Genomic DNA, 23,876 nt, shown 5'->3' on the forward strand with positions numbered 1-23,876 from the left:
TTGGCATCTCTTCCGGATACCGTACTTTAAAAACTTTTCCAAATGCAGTGTGATGTCCTGGCAGGCAGCAGATGGTAGGCGGTATTGCTTGATGGACACCGGTTGTGCCCCTGGCTTCAGATGCACTGCAACTGGGAGTATATTCTTGTTACATAGTCAGGTGTGGAACCACTGTGTCATCCCTCTGGGCAGGAAAACCACTCGGTACTCACTCCTCAGTGCATAGCTTGGTACGAGGTGTAGACTAGAACTGAGCTAGCCCTGCACTGGTGAGGAATATGAAATCCCCGCCTAACAAAAAGCAGGGTCATCATCCTGACTAGAAAGGCCCTGAGCTGGAACCTGGGCGCTGACTAACCCTGTCACAACCCTAACGCCAGAACAGGTCATACCAAGCAGGAACAGTCTGAGTGAGAGTAGGTAACAGAGAACCTGGAAGGTACACAAGTTGCAAAAAGCTACAGCAGACTGGAGATCGGTAGCAACAGAGATCAATGTAGAAGCAGCAGCCACAAGCCTTCAATTCTGAGCTAGTCCTGGTGGATCATCTTCCACCCATACTCCTAGCAACTTCATTACTAGATCTGAGGTGGGACTTAAGTGATCTGACTCATGAATGACAGCAAACAATCTCCATTCTTCCTCCTGAGGCACTGTGAGTAAAAGGTTGTGGGCAGGAGTTTTTCAAGTTGTAAAGGCATCTGTCCATCCAGTTCAAAGGACACTTGGGCCTGTGGTTTTCTCATCATATCCTGTCCGAATGTTGGTATTGGCCATTGTGGTAGATGCAGGAATTGATGAGTGACTTCTTTGGGTTATAACTGAATATTCAGCTCTGGAATCAACCATAAAGTTCACAGAATGACCCCATACATTTACTCTGACCATAGGTTACTGGGGGCCAAGTATATAGGTCATCCTCATTCAGCATTATCTTCATACAGCGGAACAATAGGAACAAAACAAGATAGAAGTTGTGGGGGCAGGCCTGAGTCACTCTGCCATGTGCTCATCTTTGGTAGCAGCCATTTTGGGCCAGGCCCCTTCCTCCTTCTCTTCGTGTATGATCAGAGGAAGTGAGGGGGCAGCCTCTACTTGAGTGACCATGCTTCCTGCACCTTCTGCATTGGTCTCCATCAAGGGGGCAGTGTTGGGGCTCACCCTTCTGTATGTATGAAGGAGGTGGGTTATTTCGGGTGTTGTACTGGGGTGGGGGCTGTCTCTATTGGATTGCTGCAGCCAACAAGTCCGTCATCTTTTTCATTTTTAACAGTCCTTTTGTCTCCAGCCATTGTGTGCTGTAACTTTCTTCTAATGTCATTATTAGCATCCCAATTCGGGTCGACATCAGGATATATGGTAACTATGTGAGTTGCTGCATTTCCTATATCATGTGGAATTATGGTCTGTCAGGCACTCTCTAAAACTTGTGTCAATACAGCAACATTCCTCAATAATAAACAGAGTACGAAGAAGGTATTAACGAGCCCCTTTTTGATAATTTTTAATTAACATTCCTATTGGCATATACTTATAATAAAGACAGTGTAATTTACTTCATAACAAGTTTGTTTTCATTACAAGTTTCTATTCCATTCACGTAGAGGAGTACCGCTGCCATATTGTTACAAGGTCAATCACACAATTCTCCTCCCTTCTCTCTCACTGAACTCTAAGGCTGGGTTCACACGGGGCAGATTCCCGGCGGAAATCTCGTGGTTTGTCCACAGCGAAAAAAAATGTGAGATTTCCGCCGGGAGAAGCCCTGCTTCAAAACCCGCAGCCTGGCCGCTTGCTCTTTCGCTGCAGTCGGCGCTCTTATAGAGGAGAACGCGGCCGCAGCGGAAGAAGTAAAAAAATGAACATACTGCGGCCAGGGAATCCGTGCCGCAGTGCCGGGTTTGCTACGGCAGATTTGCCGTCCCGTGTGGATTTCTGAGAAATCTCGTCCACATGGCTGGCTAGTCCCGGGATTAGCGTCCGCAGGCGGATTTGCTGCGGTGAAATTCCGGACGGATTTCCGCGGCAAATCCGCCCTGTGTGAACCCAGCCTAAAGCTGAAAGGGAGGGGTGACGGCAAAAGTGAAACTGCAGCTTTATCAGAGGTTTGTGAGAATCAAGCATTCTTTTAACCACTTGGAAACTACGCAGAGCCTGTATTTCATCAAGCCATTTGTAAATGCAATTCCATTCAATGCTAGTATAGCCTACATTCCCCTTTCCTATACTTATGTCTATTATCATACATCTTTTTTTTCTATTCATCCCAAGGAGACACAATAACACTCTTGCACTCTCTCAAGGCTATCAAATTATCACGTAATAATCCTTTCTCTCTCTTTGTAGTTTTTGTACTGCTGTCTGATATCTTCTGATCCGTATCAATGCTACTGTCACCCATAGTGACCTATCCCCTCAGTGCGGACACTACCTGACACTTGTATGAAGGAGACAAAGACGTAAGATCAAGACATACAGGACAAACGGCGGTTATTTGTCACATATGACAGACACCTGTTACTGGGAATGTTTCCACCGATTCTGCATGAACTTGCTTCATGACATAGAGCACATGTGTCAAACACAAGGCCCGCTGCCTTGTGTTATGTGGCCCGCGGCGTGCCGACGGCCGCTCACCACTGTAGTGATTACCAGCTGGGGTGCCGCAGCTCCCCGCTGGTAATCACACTGACAGCGCTGATCCCTTCTCCCCCGAGTCCCCTGCTCTTCAGTTCCGCAGGAGAGGACTCAGGGAGGAAGCGTGCCGTGCTGCTCACTGATGTCAGTGCACACCCGGACGCATATGAACTTTTTCCACAAGACTTCTGCACTTGTCAGCAATTCCAGCAATCTGATTGGGGAATCAGCCAACCCAGAGAACCAAACAACCAATCAGGTTGCTGGAATTGCTCAATAGTGCAGAAGTCTTGTGGGAAAAGTTCATATGCCACCCGGGCTCAGCACGATCCGAGGAGGAGGTAAGCATATGGCTGGGGAAGGGGGAAGTTAATATTGCTGCTGGGGGGTGGGGGGTTAATATTGTTGTTGCTGGGAGAAGGTTAATAATGCTGATTGCTGCCGGGGCTGAGGGAGTTAATATTGCTGGTGTGTTGGGGGGTGGGGGTGGGGGTTAAATTGTTGCTGGCAGGGGGTTAATATTGCTGCGGGGGTCGGGTGGGGTGGTAATATTGCTGGTGGGGGTTAATATTGCTGCTGGGAGGGGGTTGATATTGTTGCTGGCAGGGGGTTAATATTGCTGCGGGGGTCGGGTGGGGTGGTAATATTGCTGGTGGGGGTTAATATTGCTGCTGGGAGGGGGTTAATATTGTTGCTGCCAGGGGGTTAATATTGCTGCCGGGTTGGGAAGGGGTGGAGGAGGGGGGGGGGGGTGTTAATATTGCTGCTGGGTGGGTGGGGGTTAATACTGTTGCTGGGAGGGGGTTAATATTGGTGCAGGGGGGAGGGGTTAATATTGCTGGGAGGGGGTTAATATTGTTGCTGGGAGTGGGTAATATTGCTGCTGGGAGGGGGTAATATTACTGTAGGGGTCGCTATTACTACTGGGGCCACTGTGGGGATCGCTATTACTAACTGGTCTACTGTGGGGGTCAATATTTTTACTAGAGCAACTATGAGAGTCACTATTATTACTGCGACCACTATAGGGGTCACTATTTTTACTGAGGCCACTATCAGAGTCACTATTACTACTGCGACCACTATGGGGGTCACTATTAGGGCTCGTTCACACGGGCGTAATTGCATTTCGGTCGCACAAATACGCTACGTATTTGCGCAATCGAAAATCGCTTATGCCTGCGTATTTGGGCACGCAGAAAAGAACGCAGATGGGCCCCTGAGATGGTGCGCAAATATGCATTGAATACATAGGCTTCCTGCGCATTCACCACGTATTTGCGCGGCCCATTCACTTCAATGGCCTACTGGGGTGCGTAGTTTGAAACAATATAGGTCATGCTGTGTGAGAATATACATCATGTGAATGAAATCACTGACATCAATGGCTTCTATTCACTGCATATTATGTACGCAAATACGCTGGTGTGAACGAGCCCTTACTGTACTGTCTTACAATTGGCCCTTTGAAGTTCACCAAAAACCTGATGTGGCCCCCGGTGAAAATGAGTTTGACACCCCTGACATAGAGGGACATAAACTTCATGAACAGGAGAATAAAATTCACATTTTTTTCTCCCCATTTAACAACTATATATGCAGGCAATTTAGGCACAATACCAGGCAGAACTGCAAAGGTGAGTGCTAATACAGGCTGCAGGCAGATAACCGGGGGGGGGGGGTTGAATATTCCTATGTAATTCAGAGAAGGCACCCATCATTGCACTACCAGTGCAAACAGTGGGATGCCAGGTAAAAGGTACATCGATGGGAGGTGAGAAGCCAGCTTGGGCCTGCTGTGGAGTTAAGATGGCGCTTGGGCGGTGGCCGAAGGTATTTTGTTACAGCAGATTCTAAAATGGCTGCCGTGCCATGACTGGCACTGAAATGGCCACCGGAGGCGTGGCCTGACTGGACGATGATAAGGGGCGGGTCAGTACACTAAGCACGTATCAATGTATGCAGACTGGTACTGGCCACATTAATAACACGGCCATCTAGGGGCAGGGCAATAGGGAGGAAACTCCCTCCATGACATGTCCAGGGCTGAGTCCTCAGATTGTGAAGAAAGGCTGGCCTTCTTTGTCTTTCACACAAAGCACATGTAACAATCACCATCTTGTAACTTCAGCTAACTTTACAATATCATTTACTGAAATTCCAAAGGTGACACTTGAGATACTATTGAAATCCTTGGTAGATCCCATCTGTGCATTAAAAAACTAGTAATTTACAGGATCCTGAATCACCAGCAGATTAGAGGGACATCAGCGGAGAAGAATGACAGCAGGTAGTACCCCCCCCACACACACACACACACACACACACACACACACACACAGACACACACACCTCCACCTGGTCTTGGGGCAGAATTGTGTCCCAACACTGGAGGGTTGCGTTAAACTATAATTTGTGGCAGTGTGGGGGAGCAAGTGGATTAAGTAATGATATTAGAGAAATTAATATTCCCCTCTCTGCAGACCCGCTGCTTCCTTGCCACCATTCAGGTCCTCCAACTGGCTGGTCTCTGTGTACATTTGCTACAGCGGTTGTTTACCCATGTGACCACTGCAGTCAATAGGATTTCTAAAATGGGACGTCGTCAGTGACAGGATGGGCTTCTATTTTAAAAGCGCATGTGACCTATTTACAGGACATCGCCGGTCACTTGAAGTGGTACCGCAGTGCTGAAATGCCACAGTACCGCCACTGCAGTAGGGTTTTTAATAAAATACTGCTTGGAGCAGTGAGAGTGTAATGTGGAAAATGTCAAAAACCCTTTCAATATTTTTTATATCTTTGTTAGTATACAAATTAGCCCGTGTCAACCAAATTGGAAACGCCACCAAAAAGAATGTGAAAAAGTATGTAAATATTCTCACATCAGCCCAACCAGTGTCTTTGATATCAATACTAGAATCATTTCTTCATTGTTGCTCATCGTCTATGACTTGTGATTGTCCCATGTTACACGGTATTCTGATCATCTTCTATGTTTTGTGCAGGGCCTGTCACTAGTGAATGGTCACCTCTCACACTCCCATGACCTCCCACTGGAATCCCACTTGAATGATCAGTCAAGAAAAGCCAAATCAACATCTACTATTCAACTGGTAAGTCTTGACATGTGAATGAGCTACACGATCCCGGTGGCCATCATGGTATAATGTGTACAATCCTACCGAAAGTAATTGGACACCTGAGCAATAATCACAAGTAGTATTTATTTCTACATGGTATTACTTCTTTGGCCCTAATGACATATCAACGTCATGATATATAACGTAATGATATATAACGTAGCAAGCGTTTGTGGAGAGCAAATGTTCGTTTTTCCGTCCATGTCTGGTGTGTTCTCTCAAGAGTGCTACTGTTAGATAACTGAGACTGATCAGGACTGTACTATGGAGAGGAGTGAATCATGCCTACTAAAACGTTGTACTTAAGACTGTCTGTCATATGCTGTACTTGGAAAATCAAAGTTGGAAAATGTTGAGTAAAGAAACCATGTGCCTCTGATTTGAAATTACATATTTGATTGTGGACTCAATTATTCGACTTGGGTGATTGATCCCTCAGAAGAGGCACTGGCGTCACGAGAACAGATAAGTACCAGGAGTATCCCTAGCACGCTAAACCATTCACTACCCTGCGTGCAGCCGTGTTTTGCAGTTACTAGGAGGAGACGATAGCGCCATTGTGATTTCGTACCATCTTTCATCGCCGCTGTCTATCCTGGCCAAAGGCCTGGCTGCAAAAATAGTATGGTAGAGCCCATTATTTTTTCTGTAACATGTAAAGCCCAACGGCACCTAGGATTAAGGCAATGACGAGATGTGAAGAAATATTTGCTCTGTACCAGGTTGATATTCACAACTTTATGTTTTTTGTGGTCTTTAAATTAATATTCCCTTTTTCACGTGATTCTTTTTATAGAGGAGTCCGGAAGACTGTGAACCTACAGAGGGTGCTATAGCTGATATTACTCCAGTCAACCTAAGAGTTAGAAAGAAACGTAAGTACAGAAGAGACAAAGACATTGAATGTTAATGGAATGGAAACCAGAAAAAGAAGCATTAGTGGATTGTAACTGGCAAACATATAAACCATGACAGGAGAGATCAGATCAGGGACTGGCAAGATGGCCAGCTGGCACCAAAGACTTAGGCCAGGCAAAAATGGGTCAAGGCTTGTAATACCAAAGTTTAGATAAGGGGGATATAAAAGCAGGCAGAATAGTGATGGGAATTCTGGCCCCTGTATGCTGAGATGGATTATTGGGATTAGTTCAACAAAACGAATCAGCTTGTTTGGCTCCAGAATAGCTCTTCATTTTATACACTGCTATACTATAGGTGTTCTTTTCTCATCTCTGCGCTCCACTCTTAAACAGGACCCAAAAGTCAGTGCATCTGCCTTTCATTCATGAGAGTAGGACAGGGGGAGCTATTAAGTACCTCCACAGTGCTGGATCAGAGGAAAGCAGGGCAGTTACCAGTCTGAAGCATGGGTGATTTGATGCACTCTGGATCTGCAGTATCTGTTGGTCTCGCGACAGATCACTCACTCACATGTTGTTACTTGAATACCAATTTTAGTAAACAGTAACAAGAACTCTTCAGCGTTAGGCGGCATTAACTTGTGCTCTGTTCCAGCAAATCTAGGCCTGAATTTTTTGGGATTTTTAAATGTTACATTATCTTGAGAAGTGCCAAATGAATGACATAATTCTTTGATGCAAATATAATTAACCCCTTAGTAACCAAGCATGTTTGCGCCTTAATGATCAAGCCAAATTTTTGGAAATCTGCCATGTGTCACTTTAACATAGAATAACTCCGTAAAGATTTTGCATATCCAAGTGATACTGACATGTTTTTCACCACATATTGTACTTCATTTAGGTGGTAAAAATAGACCAATAGAATTTGTGTATATTTATTAAAAGCGCCAAAATTGGAAACATTTTTTAAAAATTATCATTTTTTCATATTGTCAATTGCAATATCTCAAATATGTGCAAACATACTTTACACATTTTTGATTAGACGTATATTTCCATCTGTTTACTTTATACTGGACACACATTTGAAAAGCTTTCCTTTTTTTAAACTATTTAGGAGAGATGCAAATTTAACATTTATTATCAACCAAGCCAAGCAAAGGCTCGTAGGTATCAGAATGATTGATACCCCCACAAATGACCCTATTTTAAAAACTACACTCCTTAATGTATTAACAGAGGGGATCAGGAGTATCTTGACCCCACAGGTTTGTTTCAGAAGTTAATGCAATTTAGAGGAGAAAAAAATAAAATTTCATATTTTGGCAAATACTTCATTTTAAAAAGACCCCATTGCCCACTTGTGCAGAAAAAATAATCCCCCCCCCCCCCACACACACACACACACACCTCCAATTTTTAGCATTCCATTAGATAAAAGTAATAATTTAAACAGTGTGGTATGTCCGAAGACAGGGGTAGTTACGGAGGCCTGGTTGGGATGGGCACATGGGCAATAAAATCAGGTATCTCTCCTCCTTCTCCCATGCTTTTTCGGTAGGAATTGGGTATAAAAAGTGGTGTTTTGTGAGGCTTCGTAACTTGGCTGAGGTGCGGTGGTCTCACACAGAAGTCGCTCAACAAGCTGCTCCTGGAACTCCAGGAAGGCGAGCGTTCCTGGGGATGTCTTGTAAATTACGTATTACAGTATTATAATATTATGTATCATAAAAGAATGCAAGCTATCTATAAGCAGAGAGATGGTAAAGGAACCCTTAGATAACTTAAATGAATTCAAATCTCCAGGTCCAGATGAATTACATCCTAGGATACTAAAGAAAGCAGCAGAGGTAATTGCTGAACCACTCGCCGTAACCTTTGAAAATTCCTGGAGAACGGGAGAAGTCCCAGAAAATTGGAAAAGGGCAAATGTTGTCCCTATCTTCAAAAAAGGGAACAAGGTGGCTCCAGGAAACTACAGTCCTGTGAGCCTGACCTCTATACCGAGAAAAATCATTGAACAAATTATTAAACAGCATGTATGCAAGTACTTGGATAAAAATGGAGTAATTAGCCAAAGCCAGCATGGGTTTGTAACAAGCAAGTCATGCCAGATGAATCTAATTTCCTTCTATGATAGAATCACCAACTGGGTTGATCAGGGAAATGCGGTGGAAATAGGATATTTTGACTTCAGTAAAGCATTTGACAAAGTATCTCATACTATACTTATGGAAAAAATGACCGAATATGGGATTGACAAGGCAACTGTTAAGTGGATTCACAACTGGGATTCACAACTGGCTAAGTGATCGTACTCAAAGAGTGGTCATAAATGGCTGCACATTCAAATGGAAGAATGTATCAAATGGGGTACCACAAGGCTCTGTCCCAGGCCCAGTGTTGGTCAACATTTTTATAAATGATCTGGGGGAGGGAATTGATAGGAAACTGATCAAATTTGCTGACGACACAAAACTAGGAGGGATAGCTAACACTAGTGAAGAGAGAGAGTATTCAAAAAGATCTAGAAAAGCTTGAACAGTGAGCAGCGACTAACAGAATGGTATTTAACTAGGAGAAATGCAAAGTCATACATCTGCGCAAGAAAAATGAAAAAAAAACACATAGGGAATGGGAGGAATTGGGCTAAGCAGCAGCACACGTGAAAAGGACTTGGGTATACTAATAGATCATAGACTGAACATGAGTCAACAATGTGATGCAGCAGCCAAAAAGGCAAACACAATTCTGGAATGTATTAAGAAAAGCTTAGAATCTAAATCAGATGAGGTAATTATCCCCCTCTACTCTTCCTTAGGGTGCCTTTCCACTAGCGTTTTTAATGCTGCAATATCGCTGCGTTTTTTTCACTCCATTGTCAATGGGGCATTCTAATGTTAAAAACACCGCACAAAAATCGCAAACCACAAACTTGCAATGTGTTTTTAACATTAGAATGTCCCATTGACAATCGCGTGAAAAAAACACACAAGAAAAACACAATTAGGTGTTCACCCTTGGTCAGACCTTGTCTGGAATACTGTGTCCAGTTCTGGGGAACCCACTTTTAAAAAAAGACATTGACAAACTGGAGCAAGTTCAGAGAAGAGTTACCAGGATGGTGAGCGGTCTGCAAATCATGTCCTATGAGGAACGGTTAAAGGATCTGGGAATGTTTAGCAGAAGAGAAGGCTGAGAGGAGACTTAATAGCTGTCTACAAATATCTGAAGGGCTGTCACAGTGCAGAGGGATCAGCCCTATTCTCATGTGCACAAGGAAAGACTAGAAGCAATGGGATGAAACTGAAAGAAGGGAGACATAGATTAGATATTAGACAGTGAGGGGGATCAATGAGTGGAACAGGTTGCCACGGGAGGTGGGGAGTTCTCCTTCAATGGAAGTGTTCAAACAAAGGCTGGACAAATATCTGTCTGGGATGACCCGATGACCCTGGAGGTCCCTTCCAATTCTACTATTCCATGAAACGCAAAAAAAATATCTGCGGTAAATAAAATACTACGTGCTGCTTTCCAGTTTCTGCAAGTGGATTACGTAATTCCGACCCTCTAACATGAGTAGAATTGTGTAATCCAATGCGTTTGATTGATCCGCATATTACCACGGATCAAATACTTGCGGAATCCTCAATTCCTATCCAGTCGTGTGAGACTGGCCTAAGGTCGATCGCTACCTTTTTATCATGTGACCAGGGACCGCTCAACGATACCACCAGTCACTGCTCCAGGCTAGGAGCAAGGAAATTTTAAATTTCCTGTGCTCCCCGCTTTCTGCGCATGTGTCTGGCATAGTGGCGGTGGGCACATGTGCAGAGGCCGGGAGAGGTCCGTGAAGGAGGATCGCATCGTGGTTCAAATGTGGAGGCCTCTGGTAAGAAGTTTCATCTTCCCTCACCAATCACATCAGTGAGGGGAGATGAAACTTCAACCTTTTTTAAACTTTTAGGTGATCACCATTATACATTGGATAACTGCGATCACGTGACCAGGAACCCCATACCGCGGAACCCCCGTGACATCTCCAGGCTCTCGGCTACCTTCAGTATCCAGGAACAGGGAGATTTTAAATTTACCGGACAAATTTTGACTTTTGCGCATGCATCCGACATTATGCTGATGGGCGCATGCACCGAAGTTGGGAGAAGTCCGCTGATAAAGATCCCATCAGGGGACAAACCTGGGGACCTTGGGTATGTAATTTCATCTTCCCTCACAGATACGATCTGTAAGGGGAGATGAAACTAACTTTTTAAACTTTTTTTTAACACTTTTTAATGAATAATGGTGATCATGTGACTGGGAACTGCATACAACGGTCCTCGGTGACATCTCCGTGCACTCAGCTATCTTTGACAGAAGCCCATGGCAGGCCCAGATCACTGTGGAACGTCACAGAGGGCAGAGGTGAGTATTTTCAGCTGACCTCATGGAAATTTTTCTAACTTTTTTTCATGTTTCCATGATCGCTGATATCCTTTGGATAGCGGCGATCACAGTCACCACAGTGCCCAGTGACATCTTCAGCCTCCCTGTAGCTGGGAGCCAGGAGATTTCAAATTTCCCGGGCCTCCCGGCTTTCTGTGCATATGGCTGATATAATGACGTGTGGCATGCATGCACAGAAGACCCGCGTCAAGTCCTGGAGGACCAGATTGCTGAAGGACATCGCGGAGGACAGGGGTGAGTATTTTCAGCTGCCCTCATGGATCCGATACATGAGAGGAGCTGAAAATCTAACTTGCTTAAACCTTTTATTTACATTCATGCGATTGGCATTATCCATTTGCCCCCATGACAGCTCCAGTTTGTCGGCTACCTCCGGGAACCGGCAGCATGGAGCTGTCAAGTCCACAGCCTCCAGGGCTTTAATCCCCAGAGGAAGTATATTTTACATCCCTGGGGATTAAAGCCCAGCAAAGCGGGACATAAAAAGGCAATGCGGTTGTCACCAAGGGGTTAAAGGGGCTGTCTAGGAAATGAACAAAAATGACCGGCTGCTGCAGCCTGTGAGACAACTGGCTTAGAATGTACTTAAGACTGACTGATGAGAGAGAAGGTGGTGAGAAGGCAGAGTTACAGGCAGGAGAAGGTGCCTAACAGGGCACTCTTTGTTCCTGTCAGCCTGAATAGGGTAATAATAGGCTCCACCACTGCTTGTGGCTCCACCTCCACCCACACTTCTACCCTTTCCTCTCAAGTCTCATCAATCCAGCCTTGTTACAGTCTAGGACAGGTTTCTAATAATGGCTGCAGATGGCGGCCATTTAAAAAAGAATCTTGTTATTTGTATAGCGCCAACTTATTCAGGTAATTTATTACCCCCCACCAAGCTGGGGGCTCATTTTACCGACTCGGAAGAATGGAAAGCTGCTGAGTCTACCTTGAGCCGGCTATCTGAACCAGCAGGGATTGAACCCACAACCTTCATTTTGTTAATTTCCCAGACTACCCCTTTAAGAACTTAAAAGTTGGACAGTTAAACCCTGTATAAATATTACTTAGATTGAATAACCCCCTATTTTTGGTTCTCCTCCCCACTTTTAGAAAATCATAACTCTTTTATTTTTCCATCCATTTGGCTCTCTAGGGGCTCATTTTTTGCAGGATGGAACTTTTGTATTTTCTGTTGCCCTCTTCTAACTGGCATAACTTTTATCTTTCTGTCAGTCAGGTTGTAAAAGGAATCATTTATTGCAGGAAGACCTGAGGTTATTATTATTACCATTTTGGAGTAAATATGACTTTTTAAATGCTTTTTAACACACTTTTTGGGGGAACAGGTTGACCAAAAAAGCACAAATTTGGTGAGTTTTTTTCTAACAACCTCCGCCCTGCAGTATGAGTAATCTATTATTACCATAGATTCAACTTTTATGAATGCTGCAATACCAAATATGATTTTTTTTGTTTCGATATTTTATTAAAAGAGGCGTTCAGGGCTAAACTGTTAATATCCGTTACTTTTTGCAATACAAGAAAAGCATTTTTCTGCTTACTTTTATTTTGCTTTAGCCCCCATAGACTTGAATTTACAATCATTTGATCGTTTATACCATATACTGCAATGCTTCAGTATTGCAGCATGGAGTATTTCTACCAGCATTCTATTAATAGGCAGCTAACATGGCAGCCCTGAGGGCCTTCAGAAGGCCTTGGGCAGGCATGACAACCAAACGGCACCTCACAATCTTATTGTGGAGGGGAAGGGGGGTGCCAGTCAGAACATTTAAAGGGTTAACAGCCAGGATCAGCATGAACGCTGATGGTGGCTGTTGTGGGTGTCAAAGACAGCCATCACCCACCATGCATTGAGTGGGCTTGGTTCCTAGGCCTGCTCCTAACCCACCGCCGGAAGGTGAACAAGTACATCCTTACCATTAATTGGTTAATGTAAGACAGTCAAATAATACGCAAGAAATATGCTGCAAAAAACGATCTGGTAATTTCTGTGTTTTCCATCCTTTCATAGATAACGGAATAACCCTGCTAGCGATAATGATCTTGGTTGGAGACAGTCTGCATAACTTTGCTGATGGCATGGTAATAGGATCTGCGTTTTCATCTTCAACCGAAACGGGCGTGGCGACCACTATTGCCATTCTGTGCCATGAAATCCCCCATGAAATGGGTACGTACAGCAAGAGACTATAAGCATGTGATATGTGAGGAAGGGGCAATCACCCATGTAGAGAGAGCGTACCAACACTGCTGAGGCACAAAGCTAATACCCAGAGGAATGCCTGGGGGCGCTATTCTAACATTAGTCCTGAAATATCTGGATGTATAAACAGCAGGGGGCGCTATTCTAACATTAGTCCTGCAGTATCTGTGGATATAAACAGCAGGGGGCGCTATTCTAACATTAGTCCTGCAGTATCTGTGGATATAAACAGCAGGGGGCGCTATTCTATCATTAGTCCTGAAGCTTCTGGGGATAGAAACTTTTTTCAAAAAACGTTTGCAATTATGGGCTGAATGTAAATTAAAGCATTAGTTTTTGTGGCACAACCCCTTTGCGGGACATTCCACAGTATCCTGCCAGTGCTAAATGTTACATTGTGGTTTTTTTTATTGAGGGGGGGTTGGGGGCGGGGTGTTATCTATCTTCTGGGATCTCCACTGATTACTAGAACATGTGATCCCAGTCCCTGAGCAAAGGTCAGCTGAGGACAAGTTGTATGGAGTATGGAGTGCTATCTGAGACGCCTCTTCATACAACTCTGTGGGAGGTACAAAAACACTTGCGTGGGCAGGACTCGAGCACCCTAATGGTCACACATACACTACTGATATGACATTTTTAATAATTTACTGGTATAAATATATACAATGACATGCCAAAAGTTATGGAACAGGAACTAATATCGTGTAGGATCCCCTCTAAGCATGCGAAGTGCAGCGATTTAGCGTGGCATTGATTCCACAAGTGGACAGAAAACATCTGGAGGGACGTTGAGGCATCTGGATAGCCACCCACAGTTCTATGGTATTTGTAGATGCAGGATCTGAGGTGCAAATGGATCTCTACACCACATCCTATAAATGCTGGATTGGGCTCATGCTGGGTGAACCTGTAGGCCACATCATTTGTAGGAACAAAATGCTCCTCGATTCAATTCTGGACTCCTTAGGTCCGGCACATTATCCTGTTGGAATATCCCATCATTGTGAAGTTCCATTAATTCCATGAAGGGCTGCAAATGGTCACCAAGCAGTGAAACCTAATGGGTACCAGTCCATGACATGTTTAGGTGGACCAATGGACCCAACCCTGCCATGATGAAATGCTCCACACCAGTATGCAGCCACCGCCATCCTGCACATTGCCATGTTACAACTGGGGTCCATGGCTTCATTAGGTCATTGCCAACATGAACCCTGCCATCAGCCCAACACAATTGGTACCGTGACTCGTCAGACCACAGCACATGTTGCCAATCCTCTAGGTTCCAGTTAGGTCCCTCAAAAGCCCATGTGGGGCCCTGTGTCCAGCGTCGTGGTGTAACAGAGGCGCTCTGGTGGGTTTTCTGCTCCCATATCCAATGGAAGCTAAAGAATGTTGCACTGACCTGCAGGATATGCATGTGGGGCCTTCAGCATTGAATGTATATGTGATTTCTGTAGGGTAGCTATCTGTTCATACTGGCAATTCTAGCCAGATGCTGCCAATTGTGATAATTAATCACCCGTAAATGACCACTGTGATGTCCACTGTGTGTCTGTGACATATTCCTGGTACACATGTGATACTGTGGATCGAGGAATATTAAATGCCTGCAGAACTTTGGAAATAGAATGCCCCATCCATCTGGCACCCACTATCATACCTTGTGCTATATCCAATAATGCACGTTGTCTTGCCATGAGCTCACTGGCCGGTATCCAGCCTCACTTACAAGATAACACCTTACATCTTATACAGGTGTGGGCGCTCCAGAGCCATCCCCCGAGGTAACGCCATCTCATCATCAATTTACATAATGCTATCCCAGGACTTTTGGTATGTCAGTGTATATAGGAAGCAGGAAGAGTGTGGAGCACTTATGGATGATATGTTTCCTTCTGTAAGAATACAATACGATACATAGTTGGTTGTGTTAACGCCTTGTGTTACTCCTACAGGGGATTTTGCAGTGTTACTGAATACTGGACTCACAGCAAAGATTGCCTTTCTGATGAACTTTATCAGTGCCTTAACAGCCTTTGCGGGTCTGTACATCGGCCTCTCAGTGTCCACCAACCCGGATGTCCAAATCTGGATATTTGCTATCACCGCAGGAATGTTTCTGTATCTATCACTAGTAGAAATGGTGAGTGACTTATATCCCTAAAGTATCCTGTGAGTCCAAAACATACACTGTATATGGTAAAATCTGTATCTTCTGGATATACCCTCATTTACACAGATATTAAAGGGTTTTCGAGGAAAACACAAATGTTGACCTATCCACAGTATAGGTCATCAATAGTGGATTGGCTGTGGTCAGGACCCTGGCCAATCTGCTGATCAGGCACCCGCTCTCAGCACCACTACACACAGGAAAGGGAGCTGAAGTTGCTGCTCCAACCCCTGTATAGTGGCCAGCACTTGTAACTGTAGGCTTGGGTCCATTAAAGGGCCACTCCAATGAATACACACTTTTCATGCCTGCCCCCTGACCTGATAATCTGTCATACTTTGGAAGTATTCTCTGTGTGTTGCATTCACTTTCATGCAGTGTAGCCTCCTGTCTGATGCTTATCAGAAAACACCTTGATGGTGAGATTTTTTTATTTTCACTTTCAATCTATCCCATAAAGCATCAGGCCAGTATTAGTTAAGGCTATAGCATTTTTTTCTTTCAGTGTGGACCGTTTAACTATAATTACCTCCTATATTTACCTAAATTAACTACAGCTCATAAGATACATAAAGGATGATGAGCTGTGATCTACTCTATTATACCTGTGTGATAAGAGCTGTGTGATCATCATCAGTACTGTGACAGGAGTGTCTGTGTCTTCCTCTAGGCAGTTTCTGTGGTAGATCCATGTAACATCATCACATAGACTGAGAAATTGACTAGAAAATGAATACATAACCCCAAGTAGATCTGAGCTGGTCAGAATTGAGATCACTTGACCATCTGAGGAAAAGGAGGCCAGGAGTTTCAGACAGAAAAGAATAACAAGATTACACTAGCTGACTTATATATACTGGGGGATAGCTACATAATTAATGAATAAAATAAATCTTCAGAGTGGCCCTTTAACCCCTTAATGACGCGGCCATTTTTCTCTTTCCATTTCCGTTTTTTACTCCCCCCTTTAAAAAATCGTAACTCCTTTATTTATCCATCGACGTCGCTGTATGAGGGCTTGTTTTTTGCGGGATGAGTTGTATGTTTCAATGGTGCAATTTAAAGTACTATATAATGTACTGAAAAACTTTTAAAAAATTCTAAGTGGAGTAAAATGAAAAAAAAAACGACATTTCGCCATCTTTTAGTGCGTCTTGCTTCTACGGCGCACAAACGGCAATAAAATCGACATGATAACTTTATTCTATGGGTCAGTGCGATTACTACAATACTAAACTTGTATAGTTTTTTTTTACTATACTCCTCTTTTTTTTTCAAAGACATTAAATTTTTTTCAATTATTTTCTGCTGTCATTTTGTGCGCGATAACTTTTTTATTTTTCCGTCCACATAGTTTAGCAGGGTCTCATTTTTTGCGGGATGTTCTGCAGTTTCTGATAGTACCATATTGGAATACATAGGACTTTTTGATCGCTTTTTATTGCGTTTTTTTCTGGGAGACAGGGTAACTAAAAAAGTGCATTTCTGGCGTTCTTTATTTTTTTTTTTTCGGACGACGTTTACCATGCGGGAAAAATAATGCGCTACTTTGATAGATTAGACTTTTATGGACGCAGCGATACCAAATACATATTTTTAATTTATAATTTAGATTTTTTAATCATAGATATGGCAAAAGGGGGGTGCTTTAAACTTTTACAACTTTTTTTTTTTTTTTAAATTAAAAAAAACTTTATTGATTTTTTTTTACATTACTTTGAAGTCCCCCTGGGGGACTTTAAGATGTGATGCTTTGATCACTCCTGCAGTATGATGTAATGCTATAGCATTACGTCATACTGCTTTTTGACAGGCAGTCTATCAAGCCACCCTGTGTGGATGGCTTGATAGGCAGTCTGTTATGGCAGCCCTGGGGCCTTTCATTAGGCCCCCGGCTGCCATGACACCTGCATGGCTTCCCCGATCTCACCGCATCGCAACCTCTTTTCATACATACCCCGCGGCCACAGGACATACCGGTAAGTCCTTGGTAAAAAAAATGGAGGATGTGCCTGCAGTTACAAGCACTGACCACTATACAGGGGGTAACTCTGTATAGTAGCACTAACTGCAGGTGCCCGTCAGTTGATCGGCGAAGGTCCTGAGTGGCAGACCCAGCCGATCAACTATCAACTATTAATGACTAGAGATGAGCGAACACGTTCGGCCCCGCCCCTTTTTCGCCCGAACACCGAACCTTGCGAACACTTCAGTGTTCGGGCGAAAAAGTTCGGGGGCCGCCGTGCCAGCGCGGGGGGGTGCAGCGGGGAGTGGGGGGGAGAGGGAGAGAGAGAGGGCTCCCCCCTGTTCCCCGCTACTGCCGCCCGCGCCGCCGCGCACCTCCCCGCCCCCCGGCGGCACCCGGACACTTACGCGCGAACACTGCAGTGTTCGGCAAAGCGGGTGTCCGGGTGCGGATGTGTCCGTAACGGACACGTTCGCTCATCTCTATTAATGACTTATTCTAAGGATAGGTCATCAATAGTACTTCCATGGAACAACCCTTTAACTAGTTTACATCCAGAAGACTCAAAATGTATTGGACTTTTTTTCATGACCATTGCAGGTTTCTATTTTTATTATTTTTCTTGGGTTGTTTACGTGTTTGTGCCTCTTAATACATTTGTTGCATCTGGCGACACCTTCATGCGTCAGATGGAAACCAACACCAGCTACAAGCTAGCATAGCTTTCTGCTATAATGTATGCCAGTTTCTGGCATTACATTGTTGTAACACTATTACTAGGCCCCTACCACTTTTTGAAAAAGTGCCAGGGCCTGGTGTAAAAGCCCAAATCATAAAGTGCCAAAATCACAACTTTTTTGCGCCAGAAAACTGATGTACAAAATATCATAAACTAGCTGATATACCTGGGCTCTCCCGAGTTAATTTGATACAGGTATTTACATGTTGTTTGCATGAAAAGTTTTATGAAATCAAGGTTATTTTAGAGGAACCAAGGAATATAATTTGTATACATATAGAGGAGCGTTAGATTCTCTTCAGGCTGCATGTACCGATGTCCGTCTGCAGAATGTGCCACCCCGCCAACTCTCATCACTTAGGACCTAAAAATGCTCACACCAAATTTCACGCTTGTACGATAACGGGAAGTTACATTACATAGGGGTGCACTTACTTTTCCAATTAGCATTGTATAATCGAGTTGTGACCCCTTTACTTTTCCTAGTTAGGATGTAAAGAATGCTTGTGCCAAATTTCACGTTTGTACAACACTGGGAAGTTAAAGAATTAGATTACACACATTACACAGGGGTGCCAATACCTCTGCACTAAGCATTGAATAATCGAGTTGTGATCCCTTTACTTTTCCTATTTATGATGTAAAGAATGCTTGTGCCAAATTTCACGCTTGTACAACATCGGGAAGTTACATTACACAGGGGTGCCAATACTTTTGCACTAGCATTTAATAATCAAGTTGTGACCCCTTTACTTTTCCTATTTAGGACCTAAAGAATGGTTGTGCCAAAATGTCATGTTTGCATGACACCAAGAAGTTAGAAAATTAGACTACACACATTACACAGGGGTGCCAATACTTTTGCACTTAGCATTGAATAATCGAGTTGTGATAAAAAATGCTCTTGCCAAATTTCATGTTTGTATGACATCGGGAAGTTAGAGAATTAGGGGTGAGTCAGTCAGTCAGTCCGTGAGGGTTTTACCTTTATATATATATATGGATAGATAGATATTCCCTAATGACTTCAGCAATTCAATCTTCGGCAACAGTGGCATAGCTATAGGGGTCACAGCAGTTGAAGTTGTAACTGGGCCCACCTCACCAAACATTTACACTCCTCCTAATAATTAAAGTGTACCTGAGTTTTCAACAACCTTTCTAAAATACACCAGGTTCTCCTTACCCTCATTTGCTGCTGTTTACACTCTGTTTCATGTCTGTAAGTTCTGATTTTCAGGTGGTCTTCCCCCATTTTGCTGCTGTCCAGTTGTTTGCAATCCATTATAAGGGAGGGTGCATGTAGCAAGCCTAGCATTCTGCCAGTAGTTCCCTATCCTGACTTTCTTCCCTTGACTTCCCATTCTGTATTGCACTGTCTCTGGATCAATCAGTGGGGAGGCAGTATCTGAATGGCCGCCCCTATGCTTTCCCAGGACGATCAGACATCTAGAGACATTCTCGCCAAATTGTTAGTAAACCCACTATAGTGTGTGTGCATAATGTGTGAACACACCCACCCACTGTAACAGCAGTAGAGGCAGAAACTATGGAAATGTGTCAGCCTGCAGTCTGAAAATGCAAGGCAGATGCCTGCGAAGATAGCCCCCACCCCCACCCCATTCAGTAGCTATGGAAACATCCCTGTGTCCTAGTTACTACAGAAACTCTGTTACTAAAAACAGAGAGTGGATTACAGAGAAGCAGGAAGGGAGACCCCTAGTGGCAGCCACTTGAAATGTGATTTACAGTGGTAAACCAGTACAATGTTTAATGCAAGTACATTACAGAAATGATGAGACTAACACAAGCTAGTAGATGAGCAGAAGTTGTCTGAAAAGTTAGTGACTAGAGATGAGCGAATGTGCTCGGCCACGCCCCTTTTTCGCCCGAATACCGCGAATTCCGAGTACTTCCGTACTCGGGCGAAAAAATTCGAGGGGCGCCGTGGCGGCACGGGGGGTAGCAGTGGGGAGTGGGGGGGAGAGGGAGAGGGCTCCCCCCTGTTCCCCGCTGCTCCCCCCCGCACCACCACGCCTCTCCCCGCCCCCCGAATCTTTTCACCCGAGTACTGAAGTACTCGAAAATGGCGGTACTCGGGCGCGTAAGTACTCGAAACGAGTATGTTCGCTCATCTCTATTAGTGACCCTTTAAGCAGATCACTCCTGAATCGCTCTGCCCAATCATAGAGAGAATTGTGCAGCTGTAGAGGGGTAGCAGAGTATTACTGTATGAGCATTTTGAGAACTGTTGATGAGTACAGTCAGAAGGGCCAGATAAGCATCAAAGAACATTGTTCAGCTACATGAGACAACAGACAGCTCAGCAATTGTGGATGCTGTTTGTTGCTGCCTCAGTTTTCCCTGCATCCAGGAAGCTAATACTGCTGAACTGTGTGTGGACATCGTAGTTCTGCAGTAGAGTTTCAACCAGAGAGAGTGCTGCAGTGTGTTGTGACAGTGTTGAACTGTAACCAGGAAAGTTAATTAGAAATCCTTTGCCTTGGGGACGTAAGCGAGGACAGTCCTTAATAAAAAACCAAGCGTATGCATGCAAGTAAACAGCATGAGATAGTAAGCAGGCCTGCTAGATAGAGACATATAACACTATACAGTCGGACACGAGCACACTTGTTGGCTTTTATACCTTGCTGGACAAAAGTCAAAGAACAGGAACTTTGTACCAAAAATACATCTGTTTTTCTTCTGCAGACAAAGTCCTCATATGATTTCTTTGTTAAATATAGACTATGTGCGGCATACTGCCACCTTTGAGTTAGTTCTTCTTGCAAAAAAGTGATAGAGCTCATTTTATGAAGAACGTTATTGTAACTGTGTTCATTCACCGTAAATTGCATAACGTGTACACTAAGTATTGTGGTAGTTAGCTGACGATAGTTGGGGCTGTAGGACAAAATGTTAAAGTTATTCAACATTCACCAACTGTTTATTATCCTTGTACAAGCAAATTTACCTCCATTATCAGTTGTAATAAAAATGTCTTTGGTCATCTGCCCGGTGTCTGCATCGTATCCTGAACTCTTTGTCGCACCATCACCCACGACACAGCCATAGAGTTAGAGCCCTTTTACACAAAACGATTTCACTGGATTGCGGGAATCTGAAAGTATAAAAGCTGGCCGCTACTGAGCGGTGAATGATAATTCACTCACTCATCCATGAATGACTACCTTTTTACTGTGATTGGCGGTGGACAACCAAAACGATCTCCGACCCGTTCTGTCTTCATTCACTGACTGATGATTGCCCCTGTGTGAAAGCACATGAGTGATCATCGCCAGGATGGCCGTTGGGTGCTTTAGTGGCCATCAGTCATCTCATGCAAAAAGGCCCTTTCAGCTGAACAGTTTTCTCCTCCTATGAACAGTGCAGAGAGGAAACAGGAAGCTACAGTAAGGACAGTGCTGCAGCCTTGTGCGTTTAGGAACCAGAGGACCCCAGATAGGCAAATTAAGCACTCTACTGCCCTAGACCACCAGGGATCCTTACATTAACCCCTGCCTCCCATGTACCATTATTGTCTCAAGTATTGTGTTTCTGGTATTCAGACATCATATGGATCTTCTTCCACAACAACTTTCTTGGAGTGCCCCCCAAACTTGTTATTTTGGTAGTTGCAGACTTCAACTCATTTTTGGCCAAAACAAGATGATTCTATGCGAAGCCTACAACTGATCTTGTGATGTCTTTTGCGTCCTCCTCAAGTTGCTGACTGGCTTGGCTGACATTTAATAAGATGATATAGACGCTCCATATGAGTGAACACAGTAATGTTTTCTAGTGAGTCTGACCATTCTAGCATCATCGCAGTAATAACGCTCAAATATCCATCGTTAGATGAAAGTGACACATAAACCCATCTGGATTTTCTTCTTTAAACTTGAATGTCAGAAATGTGACAACCGTCAGACGCATTCATAGCCATGTGTCATGCTGGAACAACGTCAGATGTGCTCCAGCTTCATTACAAGATTCTAGTCCCGCTGTACTTGTGACTGATACAAAGTGTTCATAACTCAGTCCTGTCATCGGTGACGTGCTGCCAATAGAGGCAGACCATGAGACTGCTATGGGGCTTGCAGGGCAGGGGGACCCAGGCCGAGTTATGCCACCCTATTTGCGCAACCTTTATCCTCCGGACCACATGTCAACAGCAATAATGTGATTACATACCCAAACTATCACACTGACGCCGGCCAGAGTGCTCAGCGCACCATCCAAATCTTCCCTTTCTTGCTGTCAGTGTACAGTGTGCAGGAGACTGGGGGAGGAGTTGGATGGTGCACCGTGCGCCCCTGCCAGCGTCAGCATGACAGTATATGTAATTACATTTTTACTGTCAGCTGGTGGGTCTGGGATAATGGTTCAGCAGGGATGGGGGTGGGCAAAGTCAGATGGACAGATGGATATCTATCTATCTATCTATCTATCTATCTATCTATCTATCTCATATCTACAGGGCGTGGACAAAAATATGAAAACACCATAAGATGCACCATATACATGCCTTAAGTTACATGGGATTATAAATCATATTTCAATAAGACATGTAGAGATCGATTTTAAATGGAGGTTTTATAACACATATTCTGCTGGGCAGAAGTGAACGTCTCCCTAGCAACAAAGTTCCATTAGTCAGCGGTTTGAGTCACACAGCTGCTGTTACCAGCTGGCTCCCAAAACCACCCAGAGCAGGGCAAGAGGTGAAGTAAACACAAATTTGGTGGGAAAGCGCTCTCAGCCAAGCAGGGGTCAAAAGGGCAGCTCAGTGCTAATGATTAAAATCCCATGCATTTCGTACGTTGTGTCCATATTTTTGTCCACCCTATCTCCCTGTGGAGTAAATGTATTATAGTGTTATTTATATCTATTATTTGTCTTTTTTTTTAGTTACCTGAAATGACTCACATTCAGACCCAGAGACCTTGGCTAATGTTTTTCCTGCAGAATCTCGGACTGCTCCTCGGATGGCTTTGCCTGTTACTACTTGCCATATATGAACATAAAATTAAACTATAACATCGATGCCATTGTTTTTATATACTGTATTTCTTTTCATGCAGACTGTGTAGTGAGATCTTTTGCATATGTGTTAAGAAAGTGTCGGATCTATAATGTCCAGTTTATCTCCAGCCCTATTGTCATCAGTAAAAGATACATGGAGTAAAGGAATAAGTTATTTCATGTTTCAGTTCTTGATCTGCCTGCTGTATATGTATCCACGTGGCTATAATGACAATGGATGCCACAAGAGACTCGCCGATAAGAAATAAGGTATCAGTTTGGGAATGAAATGTATTATAAATGAAAATAATTATCTATTTAGCAAACTCTTATTTATCTATAGTGAACACACTCGTTGGAGTATTAGACTACTCGAGATGCTCGGTACTCGAGTCGAACACCACGTGGTACTCGAGTCACTTTCATTTCGCTTCCCCGCATGTTTAGTGCCATTTTTTAGCCAATAAACATGCGGGGGGCGCATTACCACTTCCTGCTGTGACGTGACAGCCCTCTTCCCATCAACAGCAGTGAGTGGCTGGCAAGATCAGGTGACCGCCAAGTACTTAAAATGGTCCCGCCCGCGGCTCACCCCAGACACATGCTGGCAGCGGTTAGGGAAAATGCTGCTGCTGATATAGG

The 23,876-nt window shown here is 44.0% G+C and overlaps 1 protein-coding gene across 1 annotated transcript in view; it reads left to right on the plus strand.

Annotated features, from left to right (window-relative positions):
* The window catches only part of LOC136586461 (zinc transporter ZIP12-like), a 68,290-nt gene extending 45,039 nt beyond the window's left edge, over positions 1 to 23,251 (plus strand). The window contains exons 5-9 of the mRNA XM_066584552.1: positions 5,646 to 5,753; positions 6,577 to 6,655; positions 13,134 to 13,292; positions 15,287 to 15,474; positions 23,121 to 23,251. Of these exons, the coding sequence (XP_066440649.1) occupies positions 5,646 to 5,753; positions 6,577 to 6,655; positions 13,134 to 13,292; positions 15,287 to 15,474; positions 23,121 to 23,249 (663 nt within the window). The 3' untranslated portion in view covers positions 23,250 to 23,251. The remainder of the gene's footprint in view (positions 1 to 5,645; positions 5,754 to 6,576; positions 6,656 to 13,133; positions 13,293 to 15,286; positions 15,475 to 23,120) is intronic.
* Positions 23,252 to 23,876: the final 625 nt, after the last annotated feature.

This window comes from Eleutherodactylus coqui, chromosome 12 (assembly GCF_035609145.1).
Source record: "Eleutherodactylus coqui strain aEleCoq1 chromosome 12, aEleCoq1.hap1, whole genome shotgun sequence".
Taxonomy (NCBI): Eukaryota; Metazoa; Chordata; class Amphibia; order Anura; family Eleutherodactylidae; genus Eleutherodactylus; species Eleutherodactylus coqui.